The sequence below is a fragment of the Podarcis vaucheri genome (assembly GCF_965113315.1).
Source record: "Podarcis vaucheri genome assembly, chromosome: 5".
In the NCBI taxonomy this organism is placed as follows: Eukaryota; Metazoa; Chordata; class Lepidosauria; order Squamata; family Lacertidae; genus Podarcis; species Podarcis vaucheri.
Genome location: NC_138763.1, coordinates 102,676,499 through 102,695,645, shown reverse-complemented (window position 1 = coordinate 102,695,645; position 19,147 = coordinate 102,676,499). Strand labels below are relative to the sequence as shown.

The window sequence follows — 19,147 nt, the reverse complement described above, 5'->3', positions numbered from 1 at the left end:
TGCAAGTACATTAGCATCTACCTCTCAGTGACCTCGGCCACCATCTTCTTTCCCCCTCACAGACCACTTTCTGGCCAGTCACCAGTGCTGGAACTGGTGCTTATTCTATGTACTCTGGACATAGAACCAATTTCTTTGGTATACCTTCATATGAGATGTGAGCTGTAATGTCCAAAGACAGCAGGTCAAGTTCTTGCTTTCTGAGAAGGCTCATGTTGAACTTCCCCAAAACTGCTTGTCAATTATCCAGTGGTATAAATGTCTAGACTCAGATTTTCATATTCCATTCTGCAATAGAGAATAATTAAAACGCTTCTCGCTAGGGTTGCCATATGTCCTCTTTTTCATGGGTAGAGTCGTCATAGTGATCCAAAAGTAGAAGTCAGCAAATGTGTCTTCTTTTTTGCTTTTCAAAATATGGCAACCCAGCAGCTGGTGGTTGGGGTGAGGTCAGATTTTTGAATGCTCCTCTTAAATAAAAATCTCTCCACACTTAATTCAACAGGCAGCAGGTTATGCTTCAGCTTTTCTCCCTGACGTGCCAGTCTTTCATGTTTCTTCATGGTTGTTTTTTTTTTGGGGGGGTTAGAATTGTCACTCCTCACATCCAGTCTGAAGCAGTTACATTCCATTTGACTACTTCATTCTGTTACATGTATAGGACAGACTCTGTCCACTGTACTTGGGATCAGACAGAGAGTTTACTTTCTATACTGCTCGCTTTTAAACATAGAAACAGGAAACCAGTGAAACAGTATGCACAAATGCAGTACAGTACAAATCAAACTTTCGCAAAAACAAATCTCTGGCCCATCTGCACATGTTTGACACTGCTTTGAGGAATTCATCTGAACATAGATGTTGTGGTTTTTTATAGAGGAATGAAGGTCCTGAGTTATTAAAGAGTTCATGCTGTTAGTCTTCAAATGGAGGAATTTGAAAAGCCCTATGGTGCAACTGGAGGTCTTTCAAGCAGTAATCAAAGTAATGTATTTTTTATTTCTTCTCTAGAAAATTGCCTTTATGGTAGCATTAGGCCTGGTTACAACAGAATACTTGGAAGGTAAGAACGCTTTTATTACTACAAAAATGTTTTCTGTTTTGGGGGGGAAGCAACTTCTCAATGAAGGTTGGAAACTTGGACTCTTTATTATTAAAAGTCTTGGGGGGACTGGTTCTCATGAAGTAAAGTATTGTGTGTTCTTTGCCAGCTGAAGATCTTGCTCTGATGTTCAGTAATGTAGCTTACATATACTGTACCAACAAAATGTCATGACTGGAATGTGTAGAGTATACTGCAAAGAGCTACAGCCAAGATATACTATATAACAAATCCAAGATGGCATTTAATGTGACTGATGTTTCTTAAAAAATAATGGCATCCATGTGTGTCAGTCAAGATCAAGACTGTTGTAAAGGGGGCTTAATCCTTTTTTATATTTTTTTATTGGTTTTACACAGTTTTTATAAACACAAACAATACATAAAACAAACAACAAACACACAAACAAACATGTATAATTTCATATCCTTTTTTCTTAAACCTTACTTCGCCGACTTCCCCATACCTCCCCTTTCTACATCCCAATTTCCAAACTTATTTCAGCAAATCCTAACCCTTGGTTTTATCAATTTTTCCCCTTATTCTTTTCTTTTACTTAATCTTTTACAACTGTAATCCCCCTTTTTTCCTAAAACTTCGACATTTTAGCATTCATTAATTTTGCAATGTTTCTTAAGATACATTTTAAATTTCTTCCAAAAGGGGGCTTAATCCTTTCCCCTCATACCATGATCTCAATGATACTCACTTCTCAAAGCTTCATTGGGACCATGACACAAGAGGAATGGGGTGACCATTGTGATCTCATCCCATGCTGGTGATTAAACATCCACCTCTGTCACAAACTCAGCATTTTGTGTAACTTCTCTTTTAAAATATCACTTACATTTTCTAGAATGTGAAGAAGCTGGGGTAATAGAGCACTTCAGAATGCAATCATATCCTTTGTGAGGATCCCCTCCTATTGGGCTTGCTGTTTGTTTGTTTGTTTGTTTGTTTGTTTGTTTGTTTTCCTCAGAAAGGCTCAGAACTTTATAGCTGCATTTTGGAAAATGATTTCATGCCTTGATGAATGGAAATCTAAAAGCAGTTTACAGAAAGTTCTAAGTCATCAGCATTCCTAATCCTTTAATGGCAAGAGATTGAAATGGAATTTACAAAGCAACAGTTTTACCAAGAGGCTTGCATAATACAAATCGTGTAGATAATAATCCCACAACTTGCCTGTCTAATCTTTTTTTATGTCAAGAAAGTAAGAGTAATAATTTAAAGCTTGAGCACCTCTGAATAATATCACTGACTATTGCTACATTGAAAATACCAGCAATCATCCAGGCAATTTTTCTCTTCTGCCAGTAGTTTATTAAGATGTTTCAGTATCAATAACAATAAATAGGAATGGGAATGGATATGGATTATAAATATAACATTAGAACAAAGATTTTTAAAAAAATATGTTCTTCCTTTAGGTGATACAAAACTATCTGGAAGTGAAAAGCCTTCTAAGCTTGTTACTAGAGGGGTTGCTTTAACTGGGCAGGAGTCAGATTATCAGGTCACAGCAATTGTGGCCAAAACTCCGTATGCCTTTAAATTTGTGCAAGATGCTCCTTCATATGTTGAGATATGTATAGAGATGGAAAGGCCTGGGGAAAAAACCCTGGGAAAACTGAAAACAACCCAACCTAGCCCCTCCCCTTTTCTGTTCCCCCCCAAAGCCATTTCCCCCCGGGAAAATTGAAAAAAAAACACAACAGTTTGATATAGTTTGAATATTCAGCACACTTTTTTCTCTCCATTTTTTCTGGGGGGAAAAAGGGCTTTGGATAATTAAAAAAACCAGGGGAAACATTGGTTTGTTTGTTTTTCCATTTTTTCCAGTTTTTCCCCAGGCCTTCCCATCTCTAGCTATGTGTCACTTGTTCTCAAGATGCCAATACCCAGTCATCAATATCAGGTGGAGCATGGGATTTCCAAGCTCATGTAGCCAGTCACTTATTAACTCTCTAAATCCAAGATACATCAAACTTATTTAGGACCCATGGAACGGAGTAACCAAACCAAGCACCATATGAAGAAAGCAAATGCAGAAACTAAATTCACCAGGTTCTCCCCTGAAGAGGCACAAAGCATAGAAATGCTCTAGTTCTTAAAATCTGAGAGGCTTCGGGGAAACCAGAGGGACCTGCTATTTGGGCAAGTCCTTTGAGACTTCACTTGTCCCTGGGAAGCCCTGGCATTTCTTGCAGCAAGTCCACATTCTGTGAAATCAAGGAAACAGGCGGCAGTCATTCAGCAGAGTCTTCAGGAGACCATCAGCACAAGCATTTCTGCTTGTCTGGTGGAGCCATCTTTCCTCTCCTCGCCCCACATGCTGTCCCGTGGGTTCTCCCAACCCTCTAGAGCAGCTTGGGGGAGGTGGGGGGAGAAAAGCGGAGGGGGGAGCCCACTAGTGAAATGGGTTGGTTGAATCTGGCCCCATCATGTGTTTTTCCTCACAAGGCAAGTGCTGGGGGAGACACTTGTTGGGGAGGAATTAGCAGGAAGGCGGGAGCACCTAACTTGTTGCTCACTCACTGATTCTCCCCTGCAAATGTCCCCCCCCCCCCGTAATAAAATTTTCCCAGACAGATTTTGAAACTGGAAGAAACCCAGCTAAGAGGAAGTGCCTAGTGGGTACATAACATCTGCACTGAAGACTTGGCAGGTGTGGGAGGCGTTAAGCACCTCCTGCCAGTTTGCCTTACAAATGTCCCCACCATCCCTGCATTTGTATCATCATCATCATCTATTTGTTTGTTTGTTTGTTTATACATACATACATACATACATACATACATACATACATACTTACATACATACTTACCTATCCTTTTTCCCTGACAGGGACTCAGTGGGCCTTAAAGATTTTTTAAAAAATTAGGTACTTGAACAGCAGCAGCAGCAGATGTTGACATCTGCCAGCTGCCATACATTCTGATGACAACATATTTCAAAAGACACAATCCCTTACAGGGTCTATGGGAGGCCAGTCACTGAGGCCAGGTTCAGACATTTCATCCCTTCCTCCATTTGCCATGATGTTCTCTACATCTGCCCTCTTCACAAACTCCATCCATTTCACTTCTTACAAAATACCTCTGAAAAGGCAAAGTTGATGGCCGTTGTACAGTCTTGTATATTTTTAGTACTTCATTGCAACTGACACACATTTGGTACGGCTGATTGCAATATAGGCTACCAGTCTTGCTGTTCAGGATGCCTTGCAGAAGTTAGCCCTTCTTGCAGGTGTTTTCGCTTACGTGCATATGAATGCAGCTTTTGCAAGAGGCATAGCCATTGCTACCTATAGAAATCTGAACTCTTTTTGTACTTTTATAACTAGAATACACAAACAATGTGACTCCTCAAAACATGACAACTCTCCTACAGGCTGCTTCAAAGAAGAAAGCAAAGCAGCTCCTCAAAGTTAGCCTGTGTTAATATTATATTTTAATGATGTAAGTTGGGGGCATAAATCTGGGTTTCTTCACCTTTTTCTAAGCGAGGTTTTGAACCAAATACGTCTACAAATTCAGCTTTGATATTTATAGTCTTTCTTTCCCCTTCTCTATGAGGGAAACAAAGAAAACTTGCAGTGCCTTTTGCAACAGCCGAGATACAAAACTGTGATAAGGATGTGTTTGTTAGCATAGAGGCTTGAGTGTTAATGAAGCTTTTCATTCTGACCTTGTTGTCCAAAGCGTTAAAAAGCTTATAACTTACTTAATAGCTCCGATCACTGAATTCTTTTGTCTGGATGCCCCTTTAATAGGATACTAGTTGGGCTCTTAGTGTGATTTGTTATTGGGGTATTGCTGGTTTTTGTTTAAAGAAACGAATCCTTGCAAGATTGCAGGCTGCTATGGCTCCAGGAATATAAGGATTGCCTTGGCAAATTAAAACAAGGATTGGAGATCCCAGTAGGCTGTCTCCAACCGTGGCTGACCAATGCTCCTGGGTGCTCAAGAGCAGTGCCTGGTGGCGAGGGCCCTCCACTCCTGTTTACCCCAATGTCTGGTATTCAGAGGTATATAGCCTCTAATATAGTTGTCTAGTCAGGTCTTCACCGTCTTGTCTTCAGGAGAAGAAAAGGCTAAAGAGTAAACCCTACATAAATCTGGAGTGTGGTCTCCAAGACGGTTGGATGGTGCCTTGTCTGCCTCCTTCCGTCAACTCCTGCAGCCCAGCTGGTGCCAAACATCTTCCTCTGCTTTCCTTTGGACCACATCAGTGGGGCTGAGATGAGGCCTTGTTGTCTGGGTAGCCCAGGACCTCCAGACACAGGGTGCAATATTTGGTGCTGCTAATGCAGCAGTTTGACTTCACCCCCAGAGCTGCAGTCCATTGTCTCTCAAGACAGACAGATGCCAGCAAGAACAGTTTAGGTATTGAGCTATGCCAATTGTTATTAGACATCTGTGAATCTGTCTGATAATCAAAGGATTCTCTTTTAGTAGCCTTTATACCAGAAGTGTGGAACCTTTTTTCATCCCAAAGGCCAGAGTCCTTCATGGGTGACCTCCTGGGGGGCACAACAGCCATGTACGGAGCCAGGGGCAAAAAGTGGGCAGAGGAAGAGGTGCAATACTTACCTTTAAGTGTAGGTGGCAATGCCCACCCCTCCATCCATCTCAAGGACACAGTCTAGCCAGGCAAAAGCACTTGAGGGTGCAGAGCAGGCTGGTGAGGGGGGTGACCTGGGAAAGCTGCAAGGGCCAGATAAAGAAGGCTTCAGGGCCATATTTGGCTTCAGGCCTGAGGTTCCAGACTGCTGCGTTAAACCATATTGTGAATTTCAGAAATAACTTCAAACACAAAATCTGACAAATTATCAGGGCCGCTGCCCAGACAAGCATTAGAAACTAAACATAAGGTCTAAGCAGACCACAAGCCAAAAGTCATCTGACTAATGAGTTGTATCTGGAAAAAAAATTGTTTTCAAATGATCACACACATACAGAGATAACGTTTCATCAATTGATTACAGAAATCCAAAGCAAGCGTCAGGAGAGGAAAAGAAGAAGCACAGCCAACCCAGCCTACAGTGGGCTTTTGGAAACAGAGGTACATCTCTTGTCTTCTCGCTTTTTATTCCCCTTCACTTCTGGTCCTTATTCACGTGACGCTAGAGTGACCACAGTAGTTTCCCATTACAAAATAAAAGCACGTCCCTGTTATAAAACAAGACCTTAAAACAGCATAGCTGCCATGGTTTACTGTATTATGAAGCTGTTGAGAGAAACACTTACATTGTCAGTGTTTCCCTGGTTGGGAGCGTGACAGTCTGATCAGTTTCCTACTGGCGTAAATGTATAGGATAGACATGAATTTCTAAACCCAGTAGCATCTTAACATTAGCTCTGTGCATTTACCACCCACAACTCAAGCTTATTTCATGGGGAAGGAAAGGCTAAATCTATCCCACCATCTGCTGTTTAGGAAAAGTGAGATTTAGGGGGGAACGGAGACTTCATGGTTTTGATTCGCCAAGGAATGGTTCAAATTGGGATTGGCAATTGCAAGTGAAAGTAGAAAACACTTTAAAAAGTCCCCCCCCCCAAGCCCAGTAGTTTCTGATGAGTGTTGCATGTTCAGTAAAGCAACCTCAATAAATGTTTCCTGTGATGCCGGTTTTATCTAATTCAGTTACAGCTAATGAACTAGTAATGGGATCACTTATTTCTTTTGTATGTGACTGACATAAATTTAATCTTTGCAGTTTTGGAGAAGTGGAAATACAAATTATGTACATTTCTTCTTTTCATGCTTCTGGCATAACATATGGTGAAATACGTTGTGGACTTTAAAAATACAATTTCGTTAAAAATCCACTTTTGAAAAGCACACATTTATGCCAGGAACTTGGGAAGATGAAACACAAGGCACTGTTTCTTTAGGCTATTTAAAGCTGACATTTGATAATGACATTAGCTGGCATTCATTGAAATACTTATTTATAACAGCATATATTGCCTTTTCTTTTGTAAAAGGCCCTGATTCTCACATCAGCATATGCACACACACATATATATATATACACACACACACACACACACACACACACACACACACACACACACCTATCCAGCTAAAAAAACTCTCTTGCATGGAATTCCTTGCTAAAAGGGGAATGCTCCTGAAGGAATTTGTGTTTAACGCACAGATTTAACACAGAATACCACAACTGCTCCAGGAAATCTCATGTTAATTTTATTATGAGATCCCCCCAACACTCTGATATAGAATCCCCTTTTTTAAAAGTATGTATGTGCATATTACTGACACCCATGTGTGGATAGCTCCTGATCATGCCCTTTCAGTTGGACTTGGTTGTTGTTGGAAGAAATGTCTTAGTCAATGCTATTCATGTTATCTTTTGCAGAGGAAACGTCTTGCATCAAATTATTTGAACAATCCCTTGTTTCTGTCCACAAGAGGTAAGATCTCTGAATTATTGGAATGGAAATATAGGTTAGTACTCCACACTTGAAATAATTACAGTAAAATTGTTTTTTTTTTAGCATCAATAAACAACAGGAAAAATAAAATTATCCCCTCCAGAAGGAGTTCTGAGAGGTCAGAGGACACACTTCCTCTTTATGACAATTTACATGAGTCAAAAAAGGGAGCTGCACTTTGTAAAATTTACCCTATTGAAGTTTAGCCCTAACTACTAGATCTGTATGCCAACTTTTCAGCTAACAAGGCAGAAATTATTTTGAGCTAAAATATATGAATATTTGAGAATTGGACTCTAGCCTATGAGAACTCATGTCATAAAAGTTGTTGATCTTTAAGGTGCCCCAGAACTCCTGCTTCCTGAAAAAAAATCATTCTTGCTTCACTTTTGTAAATCCATTTCTTTGGACAAGAAATTCTATTAGGTGTCTTATTGGCCAAAGTACATATATTCCGCACCTAGTTCTAGAAAATGAAGGTTTGTTTCATATTTGAGCTTTTAATGCAAATTATACAGTAAATCATCCTGAAAAATTAGAAAGGAAGAAAACCCTGAAAACTATGAAATGCACTGTAGATTTAAATAATTGTATATGCTCCTTAGCTTAGATAAAGCCTGAGTTTTTAATATCTAACTTCATTCAGTCTAATGAAACTGTTACCTGTTTTGAAAATGCATATGATATTGTTGTAGTATCATAGTGGGACTGGGCTTTACAATTGGCTAGTAGAAAATTATGGCTGGCTACCAACACTGATAAAAATGTATGTGCCACTGCTTTGGTCTATCTACCCCAATACTGTGCACTCAACTGCGTGGTCTTAGGTAGAAGTTTTCCCAAGCTCTGCTACCTGAAACCCTTTTAGCAAACTCATGAAAATTGAACCCAAGATTCTATGTATGCAAAGCATGCATTGTACCCATGGTATTAACAGCAGCAGCAGCAGCGTACTGGAGTACCTAGACCAGCACAATGTTTGAGCAGTGTGCAGCACTAAATAGCAAATTACTATTTAACTCTTTCTTGCTAATTTACAGGATAAACTCGGTTTTCCTATTCAGCCGCTGAAAATATGTACACAATGCTAGTATAGTCTGCACTTCTTTCCCATTTTTGCCCCAGATTAATATTGTGGTAATGGGACGCGGGTTGTGGTAATGGGACGTGGGTGGTGCTGTGGTCTAAACCACTGAGCCTTGGGCTTGCCGATCGGAAGGTTGGCGGTTCAAATCCCCGCAACGGGGTGAGCTCCCGTTTCTCAGTTCCATCTCCTGCCAACCTAGCAGTTTGAAAGCACCTCAGAGTGCAAGTAGATAAATAGGTACCGCTCCGGCGGGAAGCTAAACGGCTTTTCCATGCACTACTCTGGTTTCACCAGAAGCAGCTTAGTCATGCTGGCCATATGACCTGGAAAAACTGTCTCCGGACGAATGCCGGCTCCCTCGGCCAATAAAGCAAGATGAGCGCTGCAACCCCAGAGTTGTTCACGACTGGACTTATCTGTCACGGATCCTTTACCTTTTTAATATTTCTAGTTTCTCGGGGCACTTCCATACTAATATTTTTTGCAGATGATCTTCTCCCGAAATCAGAATATTGATCAGCTGCAGGTCATGTGTTCAGGGGAGTTATCCCCATCCTGATTGTTTCTAGCTCACACAAGGGTTGCTATGAAAGACAGAACTAACATTTAAAGCATTGGTAGCCTTACATTCCAGCAGTGGGAGGTTTCTCATTAATGAAGCACTCTTGTTGCACTTCTGGTTATCCCTGCCTTAGATGTTTCCTTAGAGCAAATGTTAGTACCTCATTAAGGTGCTGCTAACCTACTTGGGAATAGGCTGGGCAAGTGTCTGTATAGTCCTTCTCATTCTCCTTCTCCTCCTCTAGAGGGAATGCAAAAAGCTTAGTATAAGGATAAACTAAAAAGGGGGGAGTGCATGTAGGGTCACTTGGACAGACATAGCCTGGCTGATTATAACCTTCTGCTCATACATAGTGTTCTTTTATCATAGCCTACCTAAAATCCCACCAAGCTGGGGATCTAAGCCCACTGCTCCTAACCTGTGTTCTGCCCTTCTTTCATAATGCTAGCCAATGAGGATCCATCTTGGCAGGTATGTTTTACCACACCTTGTATATTGCGAGGGAACAGGGTCTTTGTTTAAGCTTTTTTTAAAAAAAAAGATATTGTGTTGTTTTTTGTCACCCTGGGCCTTTTCAGTTGTCACATACCAGAGTGTACATTTGTAAGTACTATTGTCACTTCCCCACAGCTGTCCAGGGTAGTTTTGCCAAAAATGCAGGCAATGCAGTGGTCAGAGAAATGACTGGAAGAACAATACTTGGGTTCACACGTCCTCTGTCCACTGCAAAGAACATTTTGTTTTTATCTCTATGCAGAATCTCCCAGGTTCCATCACTTGTCTCTCCTGACTTATTAAATCTAGCAGAGGGGGTCTGACTGATTTGTCCCTGCTCCCTTGAAACAGCCTAAAGACCCCTTTGACAGGAACAACTATTGACCAGTCACAAATACCCCCTTTATGGGAAAGGTGGTGGAAAGAGTTGTGATGGAGCAGCTGCAAGCATTCTTGGATGACACAGATTATTTGGAGCCATTCCATTCTGGGTTTAGGCCTGGCCATGGAACTGAGTCAGCCTTGGTCTTCCTAATGGATGACAATTGCAGAGAGGTGGACAGGAGAGTGCAACCTTACTCCAGATTCTTGAATTCTCCTGATACCATTGGCCATGGTATACTCCTGAACTGGCTCTGGGGAATGGGAATTGGGGGAGCTGCAGGCTGGATTAGATCTGCAGCCTGAAGATTCACCACCGCAGTCTAGTGATCACACATGGAAAACAAACAGACAGCAAATCGGAGAATTCTAACCTTAGATTTCAGTATCCCATCTATCAAGCTAAATGATGCTTCCAGGACCACACAATTATGTTTTTCACAATCACAGATTCTTCCACAGCACTATACTTACAATCCTATATAGATTATGTGTGATGTTGACAACCTTCATAACACAGGCAAGTTAACATGCTGACAATATGTCCACCATAAACCAAGAGCCACTGAAGACATATCGTTAGCAAAATCAGTTCATCACCATAGAAACAAATCTCTTCAAAATAATTATTTCCCTTCTGTTTAGAATGATGGCCCCTGTCTCCAAGATTTTCATGCTCAGGAACAATGTGTAATAGTTGGGTTGGTGCTGTCAGGCTTTGATCATTGATATGAAGTAGGAGTACTACTTTCATTTTCATCTATTTAATTGGACTTGTTGGCAAAGTGGTGAGTTTATATGGCCACAGTCTGCTTGTGGAGAGCTCCTTCTGTAGATCAGCTGAACAACCTGCCTCCTTGTGCTTTTGTGTTTCGCAGAATGAGGTCAGCCATGATGAATATTGTTCAGCATGTAAGCGCGGTGCCAATTTGCAATCCTGTGGAACATGCCCCAGAGCCTATCACCTCAACTGCTTGGACCCTCCCTTGAAGACTGTCCCCAAAGGGGTCTGGGTCTGTCCTAAGTGCCAAGAAAAGGTGAGATACGCCTTTACACTGTAACTATCCAAACCAGATCTGGGAGTTGAGTTGTGTACAGATATAAATTTGATGAGCTCTGTAAAGGTTGACCACCAGTGCAGCTGAAATTAGTCTTCACCAAGTCCCACTAAAAGTAATGGAACTTAAATATCACTTACTTTTTATATTGATTTTTATATTGAGTAACTATGCTGGATTCAGTCCTTTTAGTTGGTAAAGTATCCTCTATATCTTATTCATTTTGTAAAAAATCCTAAGTCCATTAGTACTGATTTGCCTAAGGCTACACAGTAAATTCACTATTGCTCCCTGTTCTGTAAATATTCCACTGAAGTAATTTTTGCACAGCAAAGTTTAAATCATTCACTTTTGAGTATTCAGGGTAAGAGGAGAGATAATATCTAAATCTAATCACCTGAGAAATCCCAGGCTGCTCATCTCCTGGAAGAACTTCCAGAATTATGGTCTATGGTGTAGTCAGTGCAACTCAATATCAAATAACCCACCATCTTTATGGTAAGTTGATTTCAATGGGATAACTTTAAGCACATGCTTAAGTCTCTTCCAATGAAATCATTGAGTGACTTAACATTAGCTTCGTAATGATATCTTATCCATAGTAGGACAAACTTAGCCCCCCATTCATAGAAAAATTCACTGTTATCAGTCTAATATACCCAAGAAAGCTATAACCAGCACCATTAGTATTAATATTGATATTAAGCATAACACCACTTGCAAGTTAAAAATAATGCCTCCACTGATAATTTTCTCTTTTATTTATACAGTATACAGTGGTACCTCTAGATGCGAACGGGATCCGTTCCTGGAGCCCCGTTCGCATCCTGAGCAGAATGCAACCCACGTCTGCACGTGCGCGGGTCACAATTTGCCGCTTCTGCACATGCGCGTGACGTCATTTTGAGCGTATGCACAAGTGGTGAAACCTGGAAGTAACCCGTTCTGTTACTTCCGGGTCGCCGCAGGACACAACCTGAAAAGATTTAACCTGAAGCGTCTTTAACCCGAGGTATGACTGTAACTGCAAAGAGAGTCATCAGCGTCAGTAATAGCCTACAGTATAAAGCAGTGCCGACAGCTCAACACTTGCTCTCCTTTAAAGACAGAGCAGGTTCTACTCTAGACATAAAGAACAATTAACTGCATTTGATTCCCAGCCCCTCATGAGAGGGAATGGACCCCAAAAGCTGTGAGACTGGAAGCATCAGTTTTTTCCTGGGTTTGTGATAAAGGGACTGCAATCCCACATAGTAATTCATCATGGTTGAGGAAGACATAAACATGAAGTTTTGGAAGACTTACACGAACCTTTCATGCATTTTTTTCAGCACTGTCATAGTACACTTGGCTATCACTAGAGGGTTAAGCCATCTTCAGTGATCATGGATGCTAAAGAAACTGCATATGCAATTGTATAAATTCCCTCCATTTGCTGACCAGTTCATGCAACTTTCTGTTTGTATGATTTTGTGACTGCATATGTGAGCATGTGAAGAAATCTGGCGAGGTGAACCAGTCTGGTTGTATTACAGATGACATTTGCTAGACTTACCTTGATAGAGAGTTTTGTGGAAAGGCAAAATATAATTTCTAAATATATTTCCATGCTTTTCATTTTACATATCGGAAAACTAACTACTCTTACGGAGCAATTACATAGTCCTGATATAATCAGCTTTTGAGGAATAAATTGGAGGGTGGCAATTCTAAACGATTGTATGCATTATAACATAAGTGTGCCCTTGACTTGTTTGAATCCGTTATTTCCTGAAATTGTAGGTGTTAAAGAAAGATGAAAATGTGCCATGGGCTGGAACTCTGGCGATTGTTCAGTCCTACGTTACTCATAAAACAGGTACGAACTGTAGCAATTGATTATAAGAAATGGTTTCTCAAGTGTCAGCAACTTCCAAATGGAGTCGCCTCAGGGGGTGGATTGCAAGGGTCTCGGAAATAAGGCATCATCCGAACACATCTGTACTTGTCTGATGGAAGGGTTTCCCAATTACTGTTCTAACACATCTGAATTGAGAGTTCACAAACTCGGAGGTGGACTAGGGGTGTGTGTGTGTGTGTGTGTGTGTGTGTGTGTGTGTGTTTCACATAGGAGACAAATACTGTTTTTCGTTTGTGGGTCAGAGGGGGGAATTCTCACTATAACCTTTCTCCTTGAAAGAGAGAAGGTCACAGTGAATTGAGGCCGTCTGCGAGCCCATTCATGCAACGGCATTCTAATTAGGTGGGTGCTTTCTGTTCATTGATGACTTTGCTTTTTGTCCTTAGCACATGAAAACCCCTTGAGTCCTTGAGCCCAGTGTAAAATATGCACATCCACCACACCCATTATGAATATTTTACTTGTGTCCTGTGACTTTTGTTGTTTTTACTGTACCTCCTTCAGACTGAGTTGTTAGCACTGTGTGCACTTGTTTATCAGCTTAACGTATTTGACAGTATCACCAAATGCCTCTTCGCTAGGTGGGTCGGAAGGGCCCCTCCCAAGACATCTCTTACACTCCTCTGTTACATTTTTCATCTTAACAGCCATTCATTGCCTGCTTTCTTGCCTTTGCTTCACAGTCAAAGAAGAGGAGAAGAGGAAGTTATTAAAGAGAAGCAGTGAACTGAGGGGAGAACACAGGAAGCTAGAGGAAAAAGAACACTTTCTCAATAATGCAATGAAGGTATCGTTTTTGGCTTATGGCTTATCCTGAAAAATTGCCCAGGCACTTGCTACTTTTGAAATCAAGAGAAAGTAGCACAAGTGGACAAATCTGAATGTTTCTTTAAGTTTCTGGACAGCAGGTCACTGAAACCTTACCTCCTTAAACTTGACCTATGGGTGTGTGACAGATGGGTGGGGTCTCTCACCTGTTAAGTCACATGGCATCACAGTGGCATCAGGTGGTATTTATTTCGCCTGTGTGGTTTGAAATCCTACTGCACAGGCAGAAGATGTGTGTGGTGCTTTGCGAGTGCTGACCATCAGCTGATTTGTAAGGCTTGTGCTCAGTGCCCAGGGAGAACTGGGTACAAGGCTGGCAAAGCTCCATGATTGGCGCTTCCCAAGCACCAACAAGCAGCGAATCAGTGGTGCCTGAAAAGCCCCCTTTTGCCCGAGCTCTGTCTTTACCTTCCCCATAGCTGGCATCAAGTGTGGGGCAGGTGGCCATGGCTTGGCTGAACCTGCCTCATGGCCCAAATGTGGGGAGCTCCGGGAGGCTTCCCTATCCTCGTTCCACAGAGAGTAAAGAGAACTTTGCAATCAAGCACAGGTAGTTGGACTTAAGCCCAACTACCTTTTCGTGCATGCACATGAAAGCTTATACCAAACTTAGCTGGTCTCTAAGGTGCTACTGGACAATTTTTTAATATATTTCGACTGCGTCAGACCAACACGGCTACCTACCTGAATCTTAAGCCCACTAATTTCTGTGGACATACATGGTGGATTGTGGCTACTTTCTTCTTGTGAGTAAGCAGGCCCCAGTTGGCTAAATCCAGCTGTGTTGGCTAGTAGGCTATTAGGAAGGTGTAGTGCAGCAGCTGTGCTAGTCCACCATCAAGGAAGTCATTATGCCACAGGATCATTGGGAGATTCTCTTGAACTTTTGCATCCTAGTGACTTTCTCTGAAACATGAGCTTTGCACTGGTTTACAGCCTATGTGACCTTATGTGAGAGTAAGTCCTGTGGAACTCAGCGACACTTTACAGTTAAACTGCATAGGACTGTGGTGTAAATAAATCCTTGTTCTTTGGAAGGTAGACCTGAGGTCTTTTCTTCCTCCTCCCATCTTCATTGTTTGTTCTCTATTACTCCAGTGGTCACTGGAACCTTAATCCCAAATGCTATACATTCAGCAAACCATATTCTACAACACTTGTTGAATATTGCTAATGCTAGTGAAGGAAAAACATGTTTAAATATTTGCCCATGAACATGAGGGAGAAGTAGTATGGGGGGCAATTGTGACTTTTGCACAGATTTTCAAAGAGCTAAGCCCAAAGCACGTTCCAAAATAAAGAAGCTAAGCAGTATTACAAAGGGGACTTCAGTGTTGCAGATTCTTGCAGATAATTAATTACGAATAACACAGATTAGGAAAACACTAAATTTCTACAATAACAGCAAACATGCTTTAAGGTAGATCAGCCCTAATATTGGAGTTGTTGTTCTTGTTCAAATGGGAATTTAGAAGGCCCACATTTAGAGCATGGGTGCACCCCACAATTCAGAAGACCAGTGAGCAATGTATGAGGTTTGATCATCTGGTGTGTGTGTGTATATGTATTACATTTATTTTGAAAATTAGAAGTAGCATTTACATCTGTAGCTAGTCACATTTTGTTCAACTGCTGCTCTCATTCAGGAGGGACACCCATCAATTTTTCATGACATTTAAAAGAAAATGGGAGGCAAAGTAATAATTTATTAGAAGGCAACTTAGTGGGGTGTGTTCCCTTTAACTGTGCAGACTTAGTAATATAACCATGTACATGCCTGAGTCCATAACGGCATGAGCTGAAGACTCAATAGATTTCCTTGTATGTGCGACTGTATTATGTTAGGTAGAGAGTAGAATTAGAAAATGAAAAGGATGCATACTTCATTGTTCAGATAGAAGTTTTGGCTGTTGACTGCAGCAATGCAATTCTACATAAAGACCTCAACTGATGAGAGCAATCAAAAATATTATGCTACAAAATGGCTTGGTTCCTGAGGTTTTCATTAAATTAAAATGGAGCAATTGAGAGCCTAGATCCAATAAAATGGAGAATTAAATTAAAAAGCAATTGAATTAAGTGGGACACATAGAGACCGAAAGGTAATGGGCCCTGCACTTTGCAGTGTGAAATATTACATTGCAAAATTTTATATTAAAGTATAAAATAAAAGATAACTTATTCAAGGAAGCTTGTGGGAGATTGTGCCTGGATATTTGCCTTAGTGTTAAGAGGGGGTGCCTGTATTATATTTAAAGTGAATGCGTGCAGATAAATCCCATTTTCACTGATACTACAACTTTTGTGCTCATATAAACATGTGAAAGTGATGCAAGATAAGAATTTCTGTCGATGCCTCCAAGAGCATGCACACTGTAACCAGTATTAAACTAAATAAAGTTTAAACAGAGGATATTTCTGACTGGATCTAATAACAGGAGGAGTATGTTTGTCAATTACATGCACGTGTTTTCGTATGAGGGTGTCATGTCCATTTCACTTGCTAAAAATACTCCTCCTCCTCCATAAGGGTCAACCAATATTCATGCCAAAGTGTGTGGACTATATTAAATAAATTCCATTTGTATGTAAACCGACATCATCTGTTCAGTCTATCCAGACTGAAGGCACAGTCTTCCACAACCTTCCTTGAATAAGTTATCTTTCATTTTATACTTCAGTATAAAATTTGGCAATGTAATGTTTTCCCCTGCCCCCAACCCTTAGAAGAGCAAGTCTCCGTGCCATATCACTCACTGCTTCTGAAGGTCTCTTCGCTTTCAGAAGTGATTTGTCATCTGGTGTTGGGAGTAGTGGGCAAGAGAAGTGGCCTTTTGAGAAATCCCTTTGGGCATGTAGAATTAATAGTGCGGGTCTTTGGATTCCAGCCAGTGGAAATAAATAAAATCATAAATCTTTGTAGATTGTGCATTAATTCAGATTAGACCGTGGCTTTGACTAGAATCCCCCTCTTCAATCAACATAAGCATGCATGCAGGCAGGGCTGGGGGGGGGCGGGTGTATCCTCAAGCTCTAGCCTTCGAGCCCCCGGCTTGCGATTCTGACAGGGGGGCCGCGGTGCAACTCATTTATTTGAGCTTGCCCACACAAAAGCGTGTTTGCAGGGAGAGTGTTTTGACACCCAATGGAATGTGCTCTTACTCTTTCTTTCCGCCTTTGACAGAAGTGCTTAGAGCGAAAAAACAGCCTATTGGCCCAGCAGAAAGGGGTTCAACCATCGCTGGAACGCCTCAAAACTCTCATTAGACTGATACAGAATGAGCAGATGATTCAGGTCACCATGACAACCACCACCACCTCCTCCCTGCTCACCGTCCCCTGGATCAAACCGTCTTCTGCCTCAGCTGCTGCCGTACACAAAGCCTTGCAGCCGACACAGGGGAACAACTGACAGGGGCTGCCTGAAAACCTGGTCTTTCTTTTTTGAAAGAAAACAAAAGGTGAACTTTAGATAGATGCAAACACAATAGCTGTGGAAACACTGCAACTGCATCGAGAAGGAGACTTGAGGGGAGGCAGGGGAACAGAAAGACTTTGTTGTCAATTTTTATTACACCAGGAGGTTGGGTGAACCACCCGGTTGACTTCGTGGGTGTCATGGCAACTTTCTACAAAGCAGATCCTGCTGCAGTTTTCTATTGCTGAGATATTCTGTACTTAGGATATTCTTTCTTTCTTTTGTTGCATTGGCCTTAAAGTATTCAATGGATAAGGAAAATGAAGCGGCATATGTTGGCCAATGAGGGGAGTGCGGTGGTGGAATGGAATGGAGCGTCCTTGGGGAGGGAAGGTGGACTTTAAAAAGTTCTCATTTTGAAGGGAAAATAGATTTAAAAGCAAAGAGATAGTTAGCTAGTATGCAGGTAGTTGGTAGGGGGGGTGCAGGAATGGTTAATTGGTGACAGTGAAAAATGGAATAGCTTGGAAATCAACATGGATTCCTGATATTTTTCTTTTAAATGAACAAGGTCTGCCACATTGATTCAGGTTGAACTGGACAAGGGGCTATTTGAGAAGAATTGCATTTATGGGACACTCACAGAGCCTTCAAAATCAAATCATTTTTTCAGTATTATAGTTGAGAATTACAGATATTTAAATAAAAATGTATGAAATTAGCATTTCTAGTGAAATATTGAAGTATTTTCATGCTGATGCTTCTTGTATATGCGTTCGGAAGTATTTAAAGAGGTATGCCTGTAAAACCCCTTAATTTTGCAGGACCTTTCAACTTATTTTGCTATTGATGTATTTTTCTCATGGAGTTTTTTGTGCAAGGTTTAGCATAAACCATAATAGTGACAAATATCTTCAGCAGGTTGGATCTTTATTATTATTTTGAGCGGGGACGGGGTCAGATTTTTTTTAAAGAAAGAAAGCAAATAATCTTTTTTGCTGCTGCTTTTTTTTCCTGTCAAGACAGTACAAATGATATGCCAAAAAACTTTACACTTTTGTACTGCATTTTTATTGTAAAATAGGGAATGTGAAAAATGATTATTCTTTATTTTGTTTTATTTCACTTGCAGAAGTATCTGCTAAATAGTACAGGAAATAAACTGCCTCAAGGGGTTGTTTCATTTATTGGATGTATCAGGAGCTGCGGGGGAGGGGTGGGCTGTCACATTCTAAGTAATCGGTTGCTTTTTGGAAAACCTTTTCTTTTTATGTTGTTTGTTGATTTTTACCACATGTGACATGTTGAGCACTAGCCTGAGAAAATACTGGAGAATTGCTTTATTCCCCCTCCCCTCTAGCTAGTCTTCCGATGCAGCAAGCTCAGTCTGGCCCCATCCGGCCAAGCAGCCTCTGCTGGTGCCCTGAGGCTACCTCAGAAGTTAGTGGTGGACAAACCCGTTTCCCCTTAGCATAACTTTCCCATTCTGTAACCCTGTGAGGAGCACCATATCGGATCCCAGGGGTGGGGGGATTCACTCTTGAATATTCAAAAGTTGGTGCCATTGATTCCCATGGTACTTTTTCCCAGGTAAATTTACATAGCAGAAGCGATAACCTCTGGTTTGGGGGGGGCTAATCTGGCCTCCAAGACAGTTTTTCTGCACCCCAAAGATTTTGCCATTTTTTTCAGCAGTGACAAACTTTGAGAGAGGGAGTGTGTGTGTGCTGAGGTGGGCAGAGCCCAACATGGAGGAGGATGCAAAAACCCCTCCCCAGGGAGGGGGCAGCAGCCTCTTTCCTCAGCTGATCTGCTTGGATTAGCTGAGGAGGGAGGCTGCAAGTGTGTAGGACTG

The 19,147-nt window shown here is 41.3% G+C and overlaps 1 protein-coding gene across 4 annotated transcripts in view; it reads left to right on the top strand.

Moving 5' to 3' along the window:
• Window positions 1–18,837, top strand: part of PHF21B (PHD finger protein 21B) — a 190,063-nt gene extending 171,226 nt beyond the window's left edge. For all 4 annotated transcript variants that reach the window (XM_082223135.1, XM_082223137.1, XM_082223136.1 and 1 more), the window contains 8 exons: window positions 1,012–1,063; window positions 6,093–6,169; window positions 7,488–7,542; window positions 9,661–9,683; window positions 10,967–11,125; window positions 12,929–13,004; window positions 13,730–13,833; window positions 17,059–18,837. In XM_082223135.1, the coding sequence (XP_082079261.1) occupies window positions 1,012–1,063; window positions 6,093–6,169; window positions 7,488–7,542; window positions 9,661–9,683; window positions 10,967–11,125; window positions 12,929–13,004; window positions 13,730–13,833; window positions 17,059–17,286 (774 nt within the window). In that variant the 3' untranslated portion in view covers window positions 17,287–18,837. The remainder of the gene's footprint in view (window positions 1–1,011; window positions 1,064–6,092; window positions 6,170–7,487; window positions 7,543–9,660; window positions 9,684–10,966; window positions 11,126–12,928; window positions 13,005–13,729; window positions 13,834–17,058) is intronic.
• The last annotated feature ends 310 nt before the right edge of the window (window positions 18,838–19,147 follow it).